The sequence below is a fragment of the Cuculus canorus genome, chromosome 5, assembly GCF_017976375.1.
Source record: "Cuculus canorus isolate bCucCan1 chromosome 5, bCucCan1.pri, whole genome shotgun sequence".
Classification (NCBI taxonomy): Eukaryota; Metazoa; Chordata; class Aves; order Cuculiformes; family Cuculidae; genus Cuculus; species Cuculus canorus.
Window position 1 is genome coordinate 28,192,901 of NC_071405.1, and position 23,767 is coordinate 28,216,667.

General features: G+C 38.3%; 1 protein-coding gene across 12 annotated transcripts in view; it reads left to right on the forward strand.

The window, feature by feature from the left end:
- The window catches only part of EML1 (EMAP like 1), a 124,092-nt gene that overhangs the window by 41,700 nt on the left and 58,625 nt on the right, over nt 1–23,767 (forward strand). Inside the window, exon 1 of one of the 12 annotated variants that reach the window (XM_054069010.1) lies at nt 12,625–12,740. The exons of the other annotated variants lie outside the window; for them this stretch is intronic. Within the exon in view, the coding sequence (XP_053924985.1) occupies nt 12,716–12,740 (25 nt within the window). The 5' untranslated portion in view covers nt 12,625–12,715. Of the gene's footprint in view, nt 1–12,624; nt 12,741–23,767 lie in introns of those variants that run through there. 12 annotated transcript variants of the gene reach the window in all.

Here is a 23,767-nt window from a genome sequence, read left to right on the forward strand (position 1 = left end):
ATGCATTTATGCTGTTTGTACGTTTTAAAATCTTAGGTAGTGCTTAAGTCTTGTATTCTAGAATGTGTTAGTGATGAGATTGCTTGTATAACCGTCATCTCATTGTAGATAGTGAGCTCAAGGTCTGCTTTAAACTTATATTATTCTGTATCTAAAGAAAGTGTTTGAATTCAGAAGCCTTTCCTTTTGTGAGTTATCCTTCAATGAGACCGGATGGGATGAGGAAGAACAAGAGAATTAGGCCTTTGAGTACTGCCTTGAGGTGATCAGATATTGCACACATACTCATATGACCCATGAGGAAAAAAATATGTAGATGGAGGATGCAAGTCAGGGTTTTGAGGTTGAAAGAGGAAAAAAAAAAATTTGCAGGGAAGTGGAAAGCGGGTATAATAGATAGTTTGAGAGACAGTGTGAAGTTGAGAGTGTGGCGGGCATAAAGAAGAACGAAACAGAGCAAGCAGGTGGTGAAGAAGTGCAGGAAAACGTGATTTTGGTATAAAGTGGGATACAGAAATGGCTGGCAAGCACTCAAAATGGTCATTGCTATATGTAGAGCATATATGTTTCTCTTCTGAACATAGAAAAAAGGATTAATTTGTTAATCCTGATAGTTTCAAACTTAAAAAATTTCATGATGAAGAGACTGCCTGTACATGTTGTGTTTGGAACCATGAGGCTACAAAGCCTGCACTCCTGTAAAAATAACTGCAGATCACCTGTAGGGCAGCAACTGAGCTCTGACCTGCACCAAAGGATGGTTGCAGCTTCTTCTGCTTCCTGGTCTCTTCTCCCTGGCCAGGGCGGGTAGCAGCCACAACAGGGAGAGAGGAGGAGGGGAGCGGGGGTGGGCAGGAGGTTGTGATGGACATGAGGGAGGAGGATCTTGGCTGTTGAAGGACCTGGTCAGGGAAGAAAGGAGTAGTATGAGGGCAAACTGACCCCATGCCTCCTTTTTAATTTGGAAAGTGTTCTGGATTCAGAAGAATTTGAGTAATTATTTTTTCTTCCTCTTCTTCACTCATCTGCAGATCTAGTCTGCAGGATTGTCTTGTAACATGTTTCTATGGCTTGCAGTGCTTAAAAAATAGAAAATGTAGAAGGAAGGGAGAGAAGAAAGAGGTGAGGAAAATCTGTTCATATTGAGCTGCATGTCTAAAATCTAGGGCAAATATTTAGCACAGCTAGTTCAAAGACACCTACTTTCTTCAACTCTGTTCTACAGAGCAGTAAGAGTAGATTTGGCATTTGAGAAATGTGTTAATGAACACAAATGTCAGACTGAGATAGCTTCAAAGCAAGAAATACAAACTTGCAATATGATTTTAGGCAAATTATTTTATTCTTGTTGCCTTAGTTTCCTTAGCTGTGAACTCAGGAAAGCACATACCAACTTTGGAGAAGTTTATTGCTTTCATTTGAAGTCTCCCTCTGATTTCAGAAGGTCATCTCTTCAGATGTGCAAAATGTTTACTAGTTGATGTGCCTATTCTGTTTATGTTTAAGAAAGAGACTAACATAACTCCTCTTAATGCCTATTATAAGGACAGTTCTCAACTTCTATGTATCTCACTTTTGAGGTAATGAAGAACACTTGGTTTATTTTGCATGTTGGAAAGTAAAGCTTGAATAATATTAACTATGCCTGATTATAGATACCTTCCTTGGTATTGATGCGGCTTTTATGTAGTTCTTGGGTAGAAAGCCATTATGTTTATCTGCAGTTAGTCAGGGTGTTAGTAATGTGTTGTTGAAGCTGAGGGCAGAATTGGTAGAGTACTGATAAGGCAAGTTAATGTTGAGGTTTTTAGTATCTGCTAAAAAAATTGTTGGAGAGAACCATGCTGGACATGCAACTCTAGAGAACAGGGAATGTATTGCAATTCTAGTCAGTGCTCATGTCTCCTCCGGCTGATACATTGAGTCACAAGAGTGATCAGTAGGGATTACAGGCAGGAAGGGGAGTCATGTAGGGTGCGGGCAGAAGTTCGTGGGTCCTCTCACTTCAGTTCCCTATCCATTTATAGCTGTATTGATGACCTAATGAACGTGGCCTGCGCCACACTAGTGGCCATGGGCAGCATCATTAAGCATGTAGAACAGGAAGGTAAAGTCTGTGATTCTTGTGCTCTGCAAAATGCCTGTATGGACTTCGAGAAGGCAGTGAGAATTTATCTTTGATTCATTTGCAGCTTGTAGTATCTTTTTAATATTCTTCACTTGCCTAGTGGGAAAATGGTAGCTGGGAAAATGGCCTTCTCTGCAACCACAGAGGCCTTGTTTGACAGAAACTTCAAATCTACAATATCTGAGTAAAGCAGTAATAAAAGCTTAAAACAAATTTTCTCGTAATGAAGTTGATTTTTTTGGCAAGGGATTCCATAATGTTAATTACAGTTTTGTTTAATTATCTGAAGTGTAATTGCTAGTAGGAAAACTTAAGAGCTTGATGGAGTTTTGAAGTGATATCAACTATATTAACATTTCTTAAAAAAAAAAGGCAGTAGAATTAAAAAAAAACTCTTAAAAGTTAACAATTCCTTTTTGCTCCCTCCCCACAGGTTCACTAAATCGTATTATTAAGATTTTTGACAGTTAATAGTTTTGATAACATGTCAGTCATTATTCCTTTTAAGTCATGAAAGTAAATTGTGTGAATCAGTTAATATACTAATCTTGGTCAGATTATTTGCAATTTGAATCTTCTGCTTCTGTAACTATACACCATTCCTGAAAATAAACTGGAACCTGTATACCTTTTCTCTCTGACTTGCATATCTACATGTGGAGTGATGCCCTGTTGGTGAGGAAGTGAACGCCACAAATGGGGAACCTTTATGGACAGCACTGCTCTTTATGGCAGTCGGCTCTTCTTTCCCATTTGACTCTCACACTTCCTTTCCCTAACCTTCCAAAATATAGCTGGTTACCTTTTTCTTACAGCTGCATCAAAATCACACAATATAGTGTGGGTTAGAGAAGGAACAATGGGAAGCCCAGCCTTTAAGGTCAGCTTTAAGGTCACTAGTTCAAATCTGTCAGGAGTTGGAAGAGGCTGTGATTTGTTGTACTGTGATCACTTCCTAGGAATAATGCAAAGCAAAATTGCATTTCATTTGATTCTCACTGGGCAGGTTCACACACCATGTGTATGAAAATATGTTGCAAGCATGTTCAAAAAGGTGTTGCAAACAGTTTTTAAAAGCATTATCCATGTTTGTTGTTTTTCTCAAAAGCCTATAACAACAGGGACAGACAAACTGAGCTTTCTCATGCTTTACCTCTTGACCTCTTCTCACTAGAACAGCAGCATGTTTTGAACTCTGGAGTCAACAGGATAACCTGATGTCAAACTTCTCTCGTTTTTGTAGAACAGTAGAGTATTTTATTGCCCAGAATTGTTTGGAGACCATTTTCTTATTTTTCCTTTCATTTAGATTTGTTCTGCCTCTTAGAATCAAACTCTTAAATGTAACTCTGGATCAGGCTCTACATAAAGTGTCTGGTTCATGTATTTTGGAGCTATATAGAATATAAATCGATTTTTTTTCCACCAGCTTTCTTCTAGAGCTTATTTTCTTCTACCTTGGAATAAAGGGGAGGAATGGCATACAGAAACACATTTTTTTGCATGTGTGGTAATTGAATGCAGAATAAATCAGTACACTGTGAATTAAAAATAACTTGCTGTAATGGACACTTGAACAATATATATTGTTAGCCTATTAAAAGCTCAAGCTATTATTTTTAATAAGACACTATATAAGTAAAATTATTTTGTTGCCCTTTAATTAGCCATGTATTTCCAAATAATGAATTATTAAACTTCATTTTTGTAATGAATGTCGTTAATTATAGTTATAGGAATTTAATTTTTGGGGGGCTTTTTTTTTTAAACTAAACTTTCAAAAACAAGGAAAATATAGACCAGTCATGAGAGAGCCCTTTGTTGACTGTCAAACCTCAACAGAGAATCTGTGTCAGTGTTAGCAATGTGGAGAGAAACTACAAGTATCAAGCATTTTATCATGAATAAAACAACATACAGAATTGCAGATTAAAGCATTGGACTCTGAGCAGAAAAACATGCTTTAACTGATCTTCAAGGAGTTTTTAAAAAATTTAATATTACTTTACAGAGCTGATAAAATGTGTTTTAAATTCTAATTAAGAATAGCAAACCTCACATTCTTTTATTGAAGCTTAAACCACATGCAAACAATTCAAATAAGGATTAAAATTATATTAGAAGTACATTATTAAAAAGTGAATATATGAGGAGACAATGAGCAAGTATCCCAGTCAGTGACATATATTTCAATAGGTTTTATCCTGACTTCCCTTTTGTTTCTCCTTTCCTTGGAAATTTAAGATGAAGAGTTTAAAAGTTGAAGCTGCAGTTCTTTTGTCAAGAGAAATTTTATGAAGCTATAATGAAGAACCTGTCTTTTGATCATTAAAGTCTCGAGGAAGATGTGAGAGAATAAGCAGGAGGGTTGCGTGAAACGGTACAGGAACTATATTTTTTGTGGGGTGCTTGCTGTTCACAAATGACACTAATTGGGCAACCATAAGGAATTGTGAAAGCTTAGAGGGAATGCAGAAGGAACTATGGATGATGCTCTTCTTCTATAAAAAACAATTTAAAATGTTCATCCATTACGTAATTAAAATGTGGAAGTAGCTCCCTGAGGTTTTTAGGGAGATGAGGTGGGGATAATGATATGCTAACATGATTTTACTAAATTAATTCTTTGGAAAGTAATTAAGTGAGGTTGTCCACACTCCATTGCTTCCCAGGAGTAAAATCTGACATGGTCCATCATTTCCTTGTCTTGCTTTGAAATGACTGATTATTGAATAAATGTAATATACTAATTTGAAAACTAGTATTGGAGGTCTCCTGCAGTGGTATTGGATATTGTGGGATGTAGAAACTAATTGCCTTTTTGGATTTAAAATCTGAAATAAGCACCTTACTGTGATAAAAGCAGTTTGCATTTCTTAATAGCGTACACCCTGTATTTGGTTGGAAACTTGCATTGTTTTCTGCAAACAGGAAAGAGTAAATATTTTCTGGGCTTACATATAACTTCTCTAATCCATTGCAGGTCAATATATGAAACATTGGTGGGCTTGTAGTCATTTGTGTGTAAACAGGTGCCTGTACTAAGCTTAAGTGAGATTCCCAAGACAGAGGATACAAGGTCTGACACAAAAAAATTCTACTCTTTTGGGAGACAAAAAGTGGGAGGGGAGAGACAGAGGTGGCTAGAGAACATGTTCTAACCTATCACAGTGAAACAAAGCTCAACTCGTTCATTTCACACAGTACAAGTGGACACGTGTTCAAGTAGAGAAGTTTTCTTACCTTTGGTTGGAAAATGTCAGTGTGCGCCACCCCACAACACTTTGTCTGTGAAGCAGTTTTTAACTAATAACATCATCACTGTGCACCCAGCCTGTGCGCCAGGCCTGGCTCCCTGAGATTTCTACCTCTTCCCAAATATAAAGTCAGTGCTCAAAGGAACCCAGTTTTTCTATGTAGAAGGTGTGAAAGCAAAAATGGTGGAGATCCTCAACAGCCTTTCTTAAAATGATCTGCGGAATTTCTTTTAACGTTTAGTGTTGTATGTAGCTGTGTGTCAGCTCAGAAGGGAACTATTTTGAAGGTAGTTGTAGTTGATTTTCTTCATTTGTTAAATAAAGAGTTCCAAACACCGTCTAAGATTTTTATTTGTTTGTTTTGGACCTCGTAGATAAAAGCTGATGAAGGGTCTGGAGTGCAAGTTTTATGGGAGCAGTTGAGGGAACTGGGGTTGTTCAGTCTGGAGAAAAAGTGGCTAAGAGGAGACCTTAATGTTCCCTACAACTGCCTGAATGGAGGTTGTAGCAAGGTGAGTCCTGGTCTCTTCTCCCAAGTAATGAGTGATAGGATGAGGGGAAATCACCTCATTGTATCAGGAGAGGTTTGGATTGGATATTAGGAAAAATTTCTTCACCGAAAGGATTGTCAAGCACTTGAACAGGCTGCCCAGGGAAGTGGTGGAGTCACCATCCCTGGAAGTATTTAAAAGACGTATAGATGTGGCATGTTTGGTGGTGGCTTGGCAGTGCTAAGTTAAGGGTTAGACTTGATGATCTTAAAGGTCTTTTCTGACCTAAATGTGTCTATAATTCTATGGTGTTAATATTTAATGAGAAAAGGCAGAGAAACAATTGTTGTTTGAAACTAGTAAAGGCAAATATTCTTTAATGAAAACTTTGCAAAGAACTTTGTGTTTCATGAAACCTTGATGTTTATTTTTCTTACAGCTGTGGTGAAAATCACAAGAAACAGCTTTTGAGATTTCCTGCTGCAGCTCCTTTACACTCAAGTGGACACGGCTGGGCAGTAGTGTCCAGCATTTCTCTGATGCTGTGTGAAGATTTCTGTACCCTGAAATTCACAGCATTAGGAGCATTAGGTTTTTCCCCTGGTAGAGTGGTGTGCAGAAATGATCCCTACACCTCATAAAGATGTTGCCATATTTCATAATAAATATTTCATAAGTCAGTTTCATATTTATTTTACTTTTACTAAAGCCAGTTACCACTCTCTTGCTTCCTTTTCCCTTTTGCTGTCCAGCATTTCCCAAACTGTGTTACGCAGACCTATTGCTGTCTCAAAAGCATCCTTCCAATTCCCAGCTGGACAGAGTGCTTTAAACACTTCCAGGGTCCAGCAGGTGAGTCCATCCTCCTCCTGACCTTGAAGTATGCACATCAGAATTAATATGTTACATGACACGATTCCACCGCTCATTGTCTGATGAATTGCGTGCAGGCAGAAGATGGCTTCTTGGAGGTGACCGAGGTCTGAGGCCAGATGGGTGGTCTGGTGAGGATAGCCGGTCCACAGGGGGCAATGGGGTTTTTATCTGAACTGATAAAAACCTGACAGGCATTAGCATATCCTGAGAGTCAGGCCACTCTTTATTCGAACCAGTGTCTGCACTTCTGACTTTTTGCTTTATATCTTCCAAATATAGGCCAAAATAATAGGACAATGACAGCCAGAACTGTGCTTATGTGATCTGAAAAATCAGGCCACAATTTTTAGGTACCTAACTGTCAGCCTAAATATCGAATTTTTAATTTAATTTTAAAATTGAATTTAAGAAGTTCATGTACATGTATAATGTGAGGCATGGATATAAAGCATATTTAAAGTAGCACAGTGTAACACAGTAAACAGTTACTGATGTGATTTGGGGTAAGAGACAAGATTCTGATGCTGTGCAGACAATAGGAGTTTGGCTGTGGCCTTCAGTAGGACTGCAATTTTGAAATCTGAAAGCAGTCATGGCAAACTCCAAGTAGGATCTAAGAAAATGAGAATTCTTAGAAATTTTGGCTCTCATAGTAAAAAATATACAACACTGTGATTTAGCTGATTCTGTATTATAACTGCCATGTATGGAGGCAGGTGTGGATGTAGGTTTTTCCTTGTTCTCCCTTTTATGCTAGATATTGTGTGTTTGAAATCCCTGTGATGGCTGTAGTTCAGTCTGGAAATAAGTAATTTCTTCTGTGTTCAGATGTTTTAATGAACTAATTAGAGATCCTTTGGGACAAAAGATTTTATACATAGAATTTTTAAGTTAACCATTTATATGTTTTGCAAGGCTTGAGGCCTTCCTCTACTGAGAAATAAGGAGATCCATTTTTTGGAATTTGGTGGTTTGATGCATGATCTGGCAGATGTATAGGCTAGAGTCAGCTCCCAGTAGCGTACAGTTAAACCTTTTCTCAAATAATGTGCTGCAGGATCTACAGATGAAGGCCAGAATGCTTTGAAAGAGGTGTATGTTAGATGTACTAGCTCTGAGATGTATTTTAGCACTATTTCTGTATTGGCAAGAAATGTGGGACAAGAGTAAGAAATCTGTAAAGCAAACCAGTTTGAGGTGAGGACTCGGGTATCCTAACATCTCTGCGTTTAGCACGGACTAGCTCTAGTCTGGTGCTAGTGTGCCAAACACACATCAGCTCCTGGTGTACTACTGGAATGCACTTTCAAGACTTGGTCACAATGTGAACCAAAAAGGGGTGAGTGGTGATGATAACTGCTTGAGCACTCTCTGGGTCCAGACTGAAACAAGTTTCGTGAGCCAGTGGTTATAACAGTTAGTGGACAGTGCTGCTGTGGCAGCAAGAGCTGGGACAGTTGTGCTGTTGTCTTTGAGAGTTGTTTTCTCACAGTTGTTAGCCTTTTACCATCATTCTTTCTAATTTGAGAAGAAATGTAGTTGGTATACTACTCCTGAAAAGTTGCTTACTTGTTACTTCTTACAAGGGCATGTAGTGATAGGATGAGGGGTAATGGCTTTAAATTGGAAGGGGGAAGATTTAGGTTAGACATTAGAAAGAAATTCTTCGTGATGAGGGTGGTGAGGCACTGGCACAGGTTGTCCAGGGAAGTTGTGGATGCCCTCTCCCTGGAAGTATTCAAGGCCAGGTTGGATGGACCTTGAGCAAGATGGGACCTTGGTCTAGTGGAATGTGTCCCTGCCCATGGCAGGAAGTTTGGAACCGGATAGGCTTTAATGCTCCTTCCAGGCCAAACTATTCTATGATTCTGTGATTCTTCCACTCTGTTTTTCTTGAAGAGATTCTTAATATCGTGGATAAGGGATCATAGGTCTTGTGTTGGGCTTTAGCACTTCTGTAAGTCTGAAGACTTGTTAACGGTTTGTTTATCAGAAAGCTCATTATGGACACTGATCATTTTCAGAACTGAAAATCAAAAACTCTTGGCTTCTTATTCTTCTGATCCATTAAGAACTTCAAAGCTTAATGGATCAGACAGAACTAAAATAAAGGCTTTGCATTTACAGCAGTTCTGCTTTATTGAAAGGTCTAAGCCCAGTCATTTTAAAGGTACCAGGGAGGGATGTACACAGGGCTGTAGCAGTTATGTGGCCTTAAGGATGCATATAGTAAGGATTTTGGTTATGGGATTCCCTCTCCAGCATGACTGATTACTCTGTGGTGTGTTTTCTTTTGGGTGGTTTTGCTACGTTTGACAGTCTGTTGTCTGAAAGACTTAGAATATGCATGTTATCTGCATAAGTCTGAAAAAAATGTTTCTGACTTTCACACCAGTAGTCTTTCAAAACACAGCTATAAATGAATTATGTAGTTATCTGAACTGTATTTCAGCTATCTTTTATGACCTGGATGCTTTGTTTTGGTTTTTGGAAACACTTAAGAAGCTGAGTTGTGGATTAAATATTCAGCTGTAGAATTGAAAAATGTTTGCTATTATGTTAAGCAAATGGTTTGTAACTAAAATTCATGGAAGCTGGAAAATACATTTTGTTTGTATATACTCATTTTTTTTACAGAGTTCACAGTTGTACAGCATTAAGGTGAAACTTTACGGCAGTGAACAGAGTAGTTGGGATTATTCTGCTGTGTAAGTTATTTGAGTGATTCCATTCTGTAGCTGTCATTCCTAGGGTTCCAGCAAGAGTATCCTACCTAAGCTCTTAGATAAAAAACAACCTCCTGGGTGATTGATATTCTTATTTCTAAAATTTGTTTAAAGAGAAGGAGTCAGTACCACGGCAACCTGCCACTTCCCCCCCACAAAGCTGAATTGAAAGAACCCTTTCTCTTTTTTCTGCTTCTTTTCATAAAATTTACCTTGTTTCTGATGCATGATACCATAAAATCAAAGTGCTGACTTTGAAGATGAGTAACACTATGTGATAATGTTTCATATTTCAAGTAACTGAAAGAATACAATGTAACATAGATGGCAAGACTAAATAAAGATGTTAAAGATGACAGGCTCAGTCCTTCAGATGCTACACGACGAAAGGGTGCATAAGGATTGATTAGAAATAAAGGTTAAGAAACCAGAGAGCTGTGGGATAGTAGTGTAAAGTTCAGGATATTCAGGTTAAGTGGGTTCTGATCTTAGGGGCAAACACGATGAACTGCCCCTCTTCCCCTCCCCCATTCACTCCTATTTTCAGGCTACAATAGCTCAGATAAGCTAATAGCAGATAAGCTAACATACACTGTGCAGCTGCTGGGGAGGAAGGTCCCACATCCCTCTCTTGCTCAGTGTGTTTTTACCCACTCAGCACTTGACAGACTCATTTGTCAGAGTGAATTTAACATGCTAACCCAACAGAAGAAAACAAAAAAGTCTACGTAATGTTTGTGTGGTGCTTTGGTTTTGCTTTTACTGGGTTGGTTTTGCACTAGGTTGAAGAATTAAATCAGCTTCCAAGGGCAGCAGACAATAAATTATAGTAGTAGTGGGTGCTGCAGCAGACTGGGAGCTTCTAGATTGACCTTTGTGTCTTGTGGAACTGGACCCTTGCTTTTGTCGTTGCAGCTGCTTGTGGCGCCATGTGCTGTACAGCATCAATAAATTAATCCAAGTTAGAAGTGATACCCATCTGTTTTGTATTGTAGCAGGTAGAAGTGATCCCCTTCTTTTTTGTGTATTGTGCCAGGCATTGTGGTAGTAGGCAAAGTTTTAAAACAATATGTAAGGCAATACAGGGAAAGACAGGCAGCCACTAAAAGGCTGTAATAAGAGGGAAAAGTACTTTTTGACTCCTGTGTGATTTATAATTGAATTAAAAGTTCATATAGGTGGGAAAACTACATATCCATCATAAATTTAATTTTCAGTCTAGTTACCCATTCAAAGCACAGTGGACTAACAATTTTTTTACCATTGAAATTCCTGCATTTCTTTGAATGTTTAGCTCTTGTGGTTGCTTTTGTGTGTGCCTGTGTGTGTTTTGGTGTGGTGCTTTTTCTTTCTGGAAGCTATGAATCTCCATTTTTTGGTAATTCTTTGCAGAATATAAAATTACATTTGATTCAAAAAATGTAATAGCCCCAGGTGCATAGGTGTACGCACAATGTTTCTATACACAGAAATTTTAATTCCTAATTGCATGTCATCTACTTATTTACTTGCATTTTAAAACTTTGCAGCTGTGTATTTCTTAGATTTTTCTTTTGTGATTTTGAGAGAGAAGTATGATTTCTACCAAAAGAACTATAATCTCGGGCCAGGTTGGATGGGGCCTTGAGCAGCCTGGCCTAGTGGGAGATGTCCCTGCCCATGGCAGGGGTTTGGAACTAGATGATCATTACGGTCCCTTCCAACCTAAACCATTATATTACTCTATGATTCTTCTTCCTTATATCACCTTTCTTGGGAATGTTCTAATGTCAGAACCATACTGATCAGGCTATTCCACAACTTTGCAAGAAGAAATGTACCTTGAAAATAGTGTGACTTAATTGGTAACAAACTTCATTGGTGTCATGTTGCCACTAAGTTCTCAGAATAAAGTCTAGATAGCTGTGACTGAAGCGTTTCTTTTAATTACAGCAGACTTGGCATAAGGAGAAGATGATGATGCACAAGATCTGTGCATTGAGGAATTTAAAGAAAAATACTCTTGCAGGAGCTAGCAGACATTTTCAGTCATGAATGGATCCAGGCTGTATAGGAAGGCCTGGATTAAGAGTCTTGTGCTGGAGAGAGCAGTTATGTGTCCTGTTTGTTTCCCTGTCCTGTTTAAGTAAGCCTGAAGCAGCTCCAGTGATTCCTGCAAAGCCCTGTAGGATTTTGCAAAGCCCAGAAACCATTTAGTTGATGCTGGGTTATTAACCCTGGTAGCTGCAACTCGGAAGGTTATGAGAGATTTGTGTGCATATTATTCCAGGAGGGTGTTACTTCAGGGTTTTTCCTCCTTTCTAGTTTTTAGTTTTGAGCTTTTAATTTAAAAAAATGTTTAGCCTCAGGGAGCCCTCTGAATCTAAGCCTTTTACTGCCTCCTGAATTTGGCAGTTACTTCTCTCAGTTTAAGTCTCTAGGCATGTGCAATGTGAAGCTTTGAAGTAGATGCTGCTTGGCTGAAGCCCCTCTGGGGACAGGGAGAAGGATAATAAAATTTGTGCTTTTGACATTTTCTTTCTTTCCAGCATGTAGATATTTTAACACATGAATAAGTGAAATGGCTGATTTTTAGTAAAGGCCCTAAAATTACAGAATTGCAAAGACTGTGTATCTTTTGTGGTTTGGTTTTAATTTGAAACAATTGCTAAAACAAATAGTGGGGAAAAACACATTTTTTTTTTGTCCAAGTTTTAATATCTAGCATGAGAAACTTCTTAATTCATTTAAGAAATGGAACATGAGATTCAAGGGAGAGATACTTTGTTATAGCCCAGTTTTCTTAGATAATGTCCCATGGACCACTGGCAAGTACCAGAAAAGATGAGGGAAGATATTTGAGAAAACACAAGCTTTTGGATCTTTGTAATTCTGGTTGTACATAGTGTCTGGTAGTCCCATACTTGGCTCTGTGAATAAACATGTGCAGAGTTCTCGACCATCTATATACCAACAGCAAGCATGGGAAAGTCTCTCTGCCTTCACTTTTCCTAGCAGGGCTCTTGAGACGCGGTGTCAGCACTGCTCATGTACTTGCCCCAGTAAAAAAAAATGTGTATAGGCCACCTTCTTCTGGCTATCCCTAACTTGTTCCAGTCAGGTGCCCTTAAAAAGAAGTGTTTTGAGGGAGTGGATTAGAAGTAGGACAAATACCTCAGGGAGGGGAAAGAAGCCATTTTGAACATCTTGACTGTGACAGGGTGAAGGTCTTTCTGCTTGGCTGTTCCCAGCTGTGGCATGGAGCACTTCCTGCACAACACAGGTTAGTATTAACTAAGATTTCTAGGTTTAGTATTGGCTAAAATTATAAAGTGTGTTTCAAGCAATTAGTGTTATGCAACCTTCGCTTAGTTTACAAGGCTGCTTGGGTTCGTCTGCTGCAGAGACTCGGGTGGCGTGGGGTGCCATTTCAGCAGTAGTCAAGGGCACAAACCCTGTGCAACAAGGAGAACATGCCCTGTGGCATCTTGTAGGGACACCAATGTTGTTCAGACCTTAGTTTATTTAATCAGTTTGAGCCATTTGGTCCCAGGTTCAACAAGGTAACTTGTTGAGGTTCTGGATCAAATTTCTTTAATTGGTTCTTACTGATCCTTGATGTTCAACAGAGTGAACCCTCACTTTGTAAACCAAGGAAAAATAACTGTCTTTATGACTTCTGTGCACTGTGGAGTCCTTGTCATTCTGTAAATGTAGTGGTAACTTCTTTTCGTAGAAACTCAGTTTATCTTAATAATGTAAATGATCTGTTTTTACTCGCAGTTTATTGCAGTACCTTTTGTTCTGCTGCATAGATATTTATTTAGTTTCTCTTTGTAAATAAGCATTTGTCATATGAAAATTAAATGTTAGACCTGTATAAAAATTTAAAATCGTTCTGTGCTGGCAACAGCAATTTTGTGATTTTCTTACCAAGTCAGCGACTCATGTAGTTGTGAAATCTTTCCTCTTTTTTCCAGTTAGGACTGGGAAGAATCAACATGTTGTTTTTCTTATGAGTCCCTGTTACTTGTCCTTTACTGAGCCATGGTTAAGAGCTGCATACTAAACCTCAGTTATCATGCTTTGCGATCTGTATGAGCTGAATTCTCACTTCCATGGCTGTGGCAGTGGGAACATGAGGCAGTCCTTCAAGACTCCTCCCAAGGCGGGTGATGCAGAGTGCAGTGAAGTCTAGGGGGTTCTTTTCTGAACTTTTGTAGGCACAAACCTTGGTAAAAAAATAAGTGCTGTTAAGTGACTATGTCTTTCAGAATTTTTCATCCTTATTTTGTTTTTTTTATGATAAAATTAGGAGCTTAAAAAAAAGCATTTGACAGGCTTCCACATGATAATTACATAGTAAAAAGGTGTGGGTTGACAAGGCATTAGATATGAATGGTATGCAAGTATGCATTTTTCTTTAAGCAACATTGCACTGAAGATGAAGCTCTGTGAACATTTGTGTAAAATGGAGGTTTTAAAGTGAAAATTATTTGTATCTGTTTCAAATAATCCAAGAGAAGCTGGAGAAACCTACTGGCACTCTTGTTTCTATTTCTGAGTAACTCTTTTGTCAAAGTGTGATGTTCTTAATACAGCATATAATGGGTATAATCTTAGAACTGTGTGCATTAACTTCCAGTTATACCCAGTGTCTTAATTATTCACTTTAAAATTAACTTTCTGGAATAATAACCTTTTCCTTGCTCTGTATATTCTGAGCATTACCCTTCCTGGTTCTGCATCCTGTTGAGGATTCAGGAAGCAGCAGGTGAAGGAGGAGATGGGTTTTGTAGTTTGTATCAGGGAAGAGGAAGAATGGACAGAGGGAGGGAAGGTGAAACAGGGCCTTGATACAGGTATAGTGTATGAAGTTTCTGATTTGTCCGTAGGAAAATGGATTATGGGCAGATATGCAGAAACCAGAAGAAAATACATGGCATTTAGTATTTTAGGGCATCAAACTTAATTTTGGCCAGGTGTCATAAGTAGTTCAAAGGTAGTGGTGGCAGCAGAATTGTATTCAAGTAGTGGCAACTGCCCCCCTCTTCTGCCATGCTTCTGTCTGGATGCTTTGGGTTTTATGCATGTTCAGAGTGCTGTGCCTGCTTGGAGCTTAATTCCATACTTTCCACCTGTACACTAGATTCCAGCTCCTTCCCAAGACAAACATGGACCACTCATACTTGCTGAAGCCCCTTGAGCTCCCAGCCTGGCAAGACTGCCAGCTCTCTGCATTAATTACTGGTGGGAGGCACTCACCCCATACGCTGTGATCATGACTCCTGAATGCAGCTCGCACAGGGGATTGTGTCCCTGCATGTACTGACTTGAGATATGTGACAATCTCTTCTATGAAGTTAGTAGCAGCAACAGCTGCCTGAGTTTCAGGGACTTGCCCACGGGCAGCCAGGAAGCAACTGTGAGAGCCTGGGCGGTGCTGCCAGTTTTTAGATAGTGTTTTCTCTGCAAACTTTTAGCACCATTTTGATTTCTTGAAAGAAGGTCAGGCTGAGTTCTGTTGGACTTAACACTGTTAGAGGAACCCTTCTCCCATCACGCCACTGCTCTGTCCCATTTACCAGGCTGCGAGTCTTTCAGAAATGAAACGTGAGCTACCGAATAGCAGGTGATGTTTCTGCTGTGCATGCTGTAGCCTGTCATAGCACTGCTGTTAATCAGGCTTCACATACAGATCTCAGCAGCACAACTGAATATCCTCCAGCCACTCTTCCACCTGACTGCGTAGGCTTGAGCCCCATGAAAACAGCCAAGGAGACCTTGACTGAGATCTGCAGGGGCAGGACTAGGTAGATTTCACCTGGGATGGAGACAGGGACATCACCCACTCAAAGCTTTATCCAGCCTGACCTTGAACACTGCTAATTGATGGAGTGTCCACAGCTTCTTAGGGCAATCTGTTCCAGTGTCTCACCAGACCCTGAGCAGGTTGAATAGCAGAAGCCTCCAGAACCTGCACCATGAGAGTATTGTCCCTTGCAGTGTCTGTAAGGAAATGCAGATTTCTTGGGTCTTGTCTTCACTCTGCTGTAGGCAGCTGTGTGTGAAACAAAGTTACCTTCTGATACAGATCCACAGATGCTAATACCTCTCCTTGCTCTATGTTTTTCCTGTGGATGAAGTAGCAAGCAGATGGAAAGTTCCAACACCTCTAGAAAAATTAGGAAAATTATTAAGCTTTCGTTTCTAAGCTCTAGGAAGTTAGAAAATGTTAGAACTAGGGCTTTGTAATGAAGCTTAAAACACGACTGTTTTGTTCATGTTTTACAAGATTTTTTATTTTTTTCATCACCCCTTATAATTTTCATAGGAATTGTGCTTCACTCATTTCACAAAACAGACTTTCACTGAGTCCAATTAATCCAGTAAATGTATTTAATGTAGAGTTGAAAGCCAGAAAATATAAAGCCAGTAAATTTGATATCTAGTTCAAAAGCCTCTTTCTCTGGCAGAGAGCTAGTAAGGCATTGAAGTACTTGCAATACGGTAAAAATATGTATAAATAAATGATATTTTTCCATGACTTTTTAAATCAATAGGGAAGTAGGAACAATCACGCTCTGAATGACTGCTCAAAATGTGTTTTTCAATAAAATACTTGAGCGGTTTTGTGTTTGGTTGTTTTTTTTTTTTTTACTGGATAGTGTGCTTTTGAAGCTGTCTTGTTTCCATTAAAAGAAAAGGGAAGTGTGGATAGAATATAGTCGCTCAGGTGTGTGACTCTTTTGCTTTGGTGGGTCTCACTGCTATAGCTATTGCTTGTTGACTTGCGTGTGACTGGGGATGCCTGATCAACCAGATCGTTTTTCATTTCTCTTAAACTTTTGACTCTGCAAATATAAAATACTTTTTCGGTGATGATTCAGAATTTGGAAACTGTTACAAATTAACCACTGAGTGTGAGGAGTTGGGTCACTGGCACAAGAAGCTGTAACTCCAGGAGTGAGACTTCTCTGCCATGGACGGAGCCTAATGTCTGGGCGTTCTACTAAGTGACCATGTTAAATATTGAGGATATGACCTTCTGATCTGTGCATCTTACTATGGGATTGTTTATGTTTGTGTCTTTTATGTAACTTAGTATTTTCATGCTGATGCTTTTCTTTTTTGACTTCTGCAAAACTGAATGGTATTTTGAAAAAGGCATCTCCTGCCTGACTTGACTGGCTTAGAAAATAGTGAGTGGATACTGTTTTCTGGACTCTTTCTTCCGTGAAGTAGGGAGAAATGTTTTCCAGTCAGTTTCAGCCTTTTTCCCACCTCTCATAAATCTAGTGATTTCCAAGATCAGTATGTTGCTCAGCTTACTGCTGGTGGAAATCACTGCTTTATGGTGTACTGAGGAAGTTTCCTGTACCTGAGTGCCTTTTTGGGCAAGTCTTATCACTGAAATAATCTTTACATACTTGGAGACTGCTAGTCAGTGTTCAGGACTGCTTTTAAAAACATACTTGTTTGAATTGTAAATGAAAATTTTAATGTTAAATGGTGTCCTGGCGTGTTTTGAATTTGACTTCTGAAGTTGTAACCTACAAACAACAAAAACAACAACAAAACAAATGAAAAATCAGAGGGGAAGATAAATAATTAAATAAATTCCTAGTTCACAAGTGAGACCACTGAAAATATTAAATTAATTCCATTCAAGCGGCTATACTTGCCATACTTTCTGTCTGTACACTTGGATACAAGGATATGACTTATGGGAGATCCACCCACATCCAGGGCTAAGTAAGCTGTATGGTAATGTTAGCACTAAAGGTTTGTCTTTGCTGGTAGGCTTCAACTTATCCTGAAGGTTGAAGCTCAGATGCTTTGTAATCACAGGACGACAAGAGCTTTATCAGCCAGGGTTTGTTCGCACTAGCACTTCAACTAGGTGCCATTAAGAGATGGCTTTTGTAAAAGGATTTGCTCTGCACAGCCTTCGTCCGTCTAATCTCAGGTGAAACTCATACAGGAGAAGTACTGACTGCCGCCAGAAGGCAATCAGTCCCAGAAAGTCCTTGAGGGAGAGGAACGGTCGAGAGCCAGGCTGTGCTTGGACCTTGGCCTGGGGCTTGTTCCCAGCCAAGGGCGGATCAGTCATCTGCTGGCTCTTTCGCTTTCACTGAGGCTTCTCTGTGTAGCCTTGGGGAGATATAATTCTGCATTAGCTGATCAAAGCGTATTTGTAAACTTTTTGACAAACATGAAAGCTATAAAATAGATTATCTCTGTCTCCTCCTCTTTCTCCTCCTCTATGAAAACCTGAATTTCTTTTAAAAATAGGCCACGCACATGTTGCTGTAGCATTGCCAAATACTGCAGAGGATGGAGCAAGCCTTGGAGTACAAGTCCATTGCTCTCACAGGGTGGCAGGACCACACTTGCGTAATGTGCTGGGAATGGCATTGCAGCTGGGTGAAATCTGTGACAATGCTATGCATCCCACTGTGGTAAAAATAAGAATGTGATCTCATGCTAGGGAATCCAGTTAAAAATAAAAAGAATGTAAGTTGTCTTCAATTAGAGGCTTTGCATTTTAAACCAAATAATTTTTCACGTTATGTATGTTTCTCTGTTTCCTGAAATGAATCTGATTTATTTATTTGTTTATTTATTTAAAGGATAGAGAATAAAGGAATTTTCTTCCTTTTCTGTGTCCTAAAAAGCCCTAAAGCAATCCTCTTCCTGGTTATTACCAGGACTTCTAACCCTCTATCAAATGCAAGTCTCTGGCTGTGCTTGAGTCGTTGGCAAGGGCAGTTTGTTCTTTCTGCATTAAAGTCAGTAAAGATTCTTTGCCAGAGAGTGGGAATACGTGATCTGAAGAGTTTAGAGTAAAAAAAATATTACTTAGTGAATGCTATTGGTTTAATATTTATCAAAACTGCCATTTTAAATTATTTTACATCTGTCAGAATTAAATGAAAGAATACTGAACCCTAATTGAATACAGTGATGGACAATATGGAAAAAATTTTAGTCTATTGTGGATGCCCTGTGTGCTTTTTTTTCCTCTTGTTCATGAAAGGCTGTCAATAGTTAATTCAGATACTTGTTACAAACACTAGTTTAACTGGCAATAGTTAAAAAGATTTTACTATGGAAGACAGTACTGAACAAGACAAGTTTTCAAAGAATATTTAAAATAGTTTTCAAAATTTGAAAGAATTTTTTCCTTTAAATATTCAGATTGTGATTTGTCTTTGTGACAACCTGTAATGAAACCTAATGTTATGTGGCATTAATTTCAGAAACTAAAATATTCATGAGGCACAGAGTTCTGGATAAAGTCAGACCACTGCTGGAAATAAAGCCATTCAATAAGAACAAGTAAGCAGAGTTTGCAAAAGTGATAAATCTGGTTTTGACATCAATAACCCCTTCTGCAGGTGCAGGAGGAATGGTTTGATCTCTACAGAAATAGTTTTGAGAAGCTAGCAAGCCTTTAAGAAATCTCAATGCAGAATTTTTTTTGGGGGATTGTATCTTACAAATAAGTGGTATTAATTAGAGGCTGAGATCTTCCAAATTTTATTTCTCGAAGGATACATTTATGAAAGAAGATGAACACATACCATTACTAATTGATAGCTATGGATTTCTTGCTATTTATCTAGTCTCAGTTTTAGGAGATCTTTAATTTCTTAAATGGAAAAATGTTTTATTTGCTTATGTATTTTGAAGTTTAATAGTGTTTTCAAGTTGGTTTTTGAAACCTTATGCATAAATTATTATAACTAATTAAAATGCAGATTATAAGAAATTAGAGGTAAAAAGTTAATGGTCCAAGTAAATTTGATTATCAATTGCTATTCTAATACTGAATATGAAAGTGAAGAAAAGTAATTTCTTGTGTGTTTATATAGTGCTGTCCCTAATGTAACAAAGACTGCATTTAGTTGCAGATCAACTAGTGTCTGGTATGTCTTAGTGGTTTCTGGCTAGTATGAGTCAACTTTAGGAAAATAACTGAAGTACACAACAAACAAGATAAAACAAAATTAGTTTGTAACGCATTATTACAGGCTGATATCACTAACTTTTAGAAGGTGTTTAAAATCGCTTTTCTGTCCTGACTCTATGTAAAAGTAAACGTAAGAAAATATTTTGTGTGTACCACTGTGTGGAGTTCACTTGCACAGGGTTTAAAACATATTTAGCAGAAGCAAATCTTGCATTTCAGGTTTTTTTTATTTTGTTACTCTACGGTTTCCTTTTGTTACAAGTTTGTGTTAGAATGTATCTTCAGTTTCTTCCCTGGGCAGGATATCATAGTGTCACTTCTCTCAAACTGCTATCCCTGTGTTAGCATTATGCTACAGAAGGTTGTCTTTATTCTCCCGGCTTTTTTTCAGTGTTTTGGCGTATTTTATGATTATGATGCACACTGGTCAGAGTGCAACGTGGAGGAATGATAATTTGTTAAAACGTTTTCTATTGATTTCTAAGCTCAACAGAGCCGACACAGTAACTGAGCTTTAAGGAATTTACACTGATAGCCCTGTTCTGGGGAAAATTCCTCTAATTTATTGATGTGTCAAAAATTTCTTCCTCTTAAGCACTGTTAGAGAAGATAATTTTTAACTGTTTGATTTCCAAATAGAATAGCATGTGCTAGGGAAAAAACGCTAAGCTGCTTTTATAACTCAACAGCTACAGGCAGGTAAAGGGCACATGTTTATCATTTAGCTACAGTGATTGCTGACTAATTAGCCACAAGAAACTTTCTGAAAATTTTCTGTTGAGATCATTTTCTTCTCTCCCATTTTGTTAATGAATACAGTACGCTCAGTTGTGAGTCTCTGAGTGATGATTGCTATTATGGATTTATCCTTTTAAATTCTGCTTCTAATTTTAGGAAGTTATATTCTTTGTCTTTGGGTTTCTGGTGGTAAAACTGTAAAAGGACAAGTTATTCCTCAGCAAATGTTGGGAAGTACTATTATAAGATTTTATAAATACTGAACTACAATAGCTAGCAATATTAAAGGAGGGAAAATACTGTTCACAAAAACAACCATCCATGGTCCGTTTATAGTAGATGAACAAATATTTGGATTACATTTTTTTTTTTATTAGAATGGTTTAGAAGTGGTGTGTCCTTACAAGATGATGTTTTACATTACTGTTACTGTGGTTTCCTTTACATCACCTATCTCTTGCATTCTCAGTGCAGTCCAAACTACGGCTTTAGGCAGATATGTGGGATAGAGTTGTCTCCTTCCCATTTCCTCCTACACGTACATACCTCGTGAGGACATGGAAAAACAAATCTGGTCTGTTCAGATTATTAACTGTGAGATGTACCTGATTGTACCCAAGTAGGGCATCTCCTTGCAATGCTAATCACTCTTATCTTAAGTACATACATTAGAATAAGGGTTGAGCTGAAGGGTTGTTCTACTTGTTCAGAGATTGTATATAAGCTCATATAATAGATAGGCATGGTATTGTTCGTATAGTTATAGGGTTTAAAGATTAGATATTATTTCTCAGTCAAAGCTTTTCAGTTAAAAAGTGTACATGGTACTTGCACTTCTATCCTATTATATATACTTCTATAACAATATGCAGTTAGAAGATCTGACATAAGGGCCATTCCTTCAGTGTTCTGCTGACTATCAGTTTTGCTTTCTGAAATTTCATGTAAAACAACATGGTTTTACAATTCTAACTGTAGTTCAAGATTTCCTTGTTTTTTTCCTAACCACACAAAATAACAAGATTAAATAGGATAACATTGTTTTGGGCTTTAAACCCACTCGCTTCTCACAGTGGAAAGCTCTAATCTGGTCAAATCAGGGTCTAGCAGACCAGTCCAGTATGTACCAGACTTTATGATAAGCTGTTGCCCATATGTCTTGTCATTGTCCCCAGGAGACAAGCCTGGAAAACTGCTGCCGTTTCAGGTACATACAACGTTTTGCCTTAGAAAAGTGGATGGTGGAAAGATATTTAGTCTGTGCAATACTGTCAACACTAATCTTTAAAACAAATGAGTTTGGCGTGGTGTTGTCAAGGGGAAAGTAAACTTGCTGTTTTATTTTCCTGTTGTTTTCTTGCACACAGAGTATTTTGGTCTGCAAAGGACTGCTGACATTTGCCATAGGAATTGCTACAAGGAGAATACTTGGTACTTTCCAGATCTTGGATCTAAGCCTGGCAATGGTGTGGTGGCTGCATCTCTGTGTTTATGTGCCACAGCAAACTGCTTGTGTTCATTTTGAGAGATGTTTTCATTTTAAATCTTGTATGGTGGTGTATCTTCCTGATGCTCCTTTTCTTTGTCACTGTCATTTCACACAGACTGTATCTATCAAATAGGTTGTCTGACTGACTTGTGCCCCAGACTCAGAGATGCATGAAATAAAACAAAAAGAGAGGACAGAATTTTGAAAATGTAGGAGATGCCTGCCACATATTTTTTCCTGCACTGTTAATAGTTTCAGGCTAAACAGATGGCGTTGAGGGAGGTGAAGCAGAGGGGTCATTTGAAAGTTAATGTTAGTGTGACTGCCAGGGATCTTGAAGAAAATAATTGAACTCAATTACTTACATGAGATCTCAGTGATGACGTGGGCAGGAGAAGGTGGGGTTGCCAAATGTGTTCCAAGTGACATGTGCCATATCTGACAATTTTGCAGTGCTAGTGGAGTCTGAAAAAACATGGGCCTTTACAAGTGGAAAACTGTTTCTGGAAGTGTAGCATCTTCACAGTTCTTAACTGCTTGCTAGTTATGCTGGGTCAAATCCAGTCTATAGTTCTCCCTATTTAAATTCAGCTGTAGGATTGTGCTTTTTTTTAGCTTATTTTTAAATAAATAAAAATAAAAATTTGGTGTCATGGGCTTTCTCAGCAGCTAATGTATTCCACCATGCAGCTGAATGAATGCTGGCTGTGGAGAATTGCTTTTTCTCCATCTGTGTGTTTCAGAAGGCTCTAGTAGCAATCCTTCCAAGGAATGTGAATTTCAGTACAAGTGTGGAATGTCATACACTTAATGATATCTCTCAATGATGGACAACATTCCTACCAATTAAGCTCAATTTAGGCTTGTTGGCACAAGTTACATCTTTATGCTAGAAGAAGGGCAGGTGATTCTGCTTTTTCACTGCTGTCCTTTGCCACGTTTTCCATCATGTAGATTATCTTTCATGTTTGATTGAGACATCTACTGGAATTTGCTGTCCCTAGAAGGCTTTGATTTGCTTTTCTAATGTCTTGCAGAGTGTCTAAATTCAGGGACAATTCTGGCAAAGATTTTAAGATGCTAGTTCTAAAGTGTATTATAATAGCATCTAACAGATATACCCCCATTGTGCTAGGTATTTTGCGAACGTGTAATGCACTGAATATATCCTGAGAAATTTTGGAATTACTTTGTGAACAATTTGATCCTGTTAATTGATGCTCCAAAGAGACCGTTTAGATTGAAGAAGCTCAGATTTGTTTGCCAGTCTTTTGAGAATCTAGAGTACCTAATGTTTTCACTACTTATCAGCTGCTGTGGTCTGAGCAAGACACAATAGCCTCAAAATTAATGTCTGCATAAGGCTAAGATGGAGTATGTTTAATGAAGTAGTTCTTCAGTGGGGAAAATGCCAAGTCTGTTTTAATTTTAATTACTTCCTACACCATCAATGCACAGTTTAAATTTAGGTTTTCCAGCAGGTAAAATCTGTAGAAAGCACTATGCACTTTAATATGCTTCCTTCTCACTTCTGAAGTATGACATTTTGCTGTGGCCTACGTACAATGAAGTAAGATTGAAATCATTCTTGTAAACAGCATACATGTACTGTTGTTGGCTTTGCTTTGGACGTTTCTTCCCGTTTGGCAAAGTTCAAGTAATAAATTGCTGAAAAACTGGAAGGCGCTCTGGAAGGAGGTTAATCTAACTCAGTATTATCTTTCAGTTTGCCACAAGGAATCTTTCCAATCTATGAGATCATGGATTAGCTGGTTGGAAAATTTAAAGAGAGGCATAAAGAACATTGCCCTTTTTGTGCTGCCTTGTCTTTGAAACCTGCAGATTCTCAGCAAAGCTTAAATGATGAAAAATCAGGCATCAGAATTGATACTTCCTCATTTGATTTAATTTTCGACATTGTAGGTGGGATTTATCTCATGAGATGTAGATTTACATGTTTGAGACATTGATTTAGACTTGCATTATAATCCATGAAAATAAACGAACGCTTGTAGAAAGTGATTCACTTTAAAAACAGGTTGCATAAATTTCGCTTTCAAAGTACTTTTTCTTCCCATTGATGAAAATGAGACAATGATTAATTCTG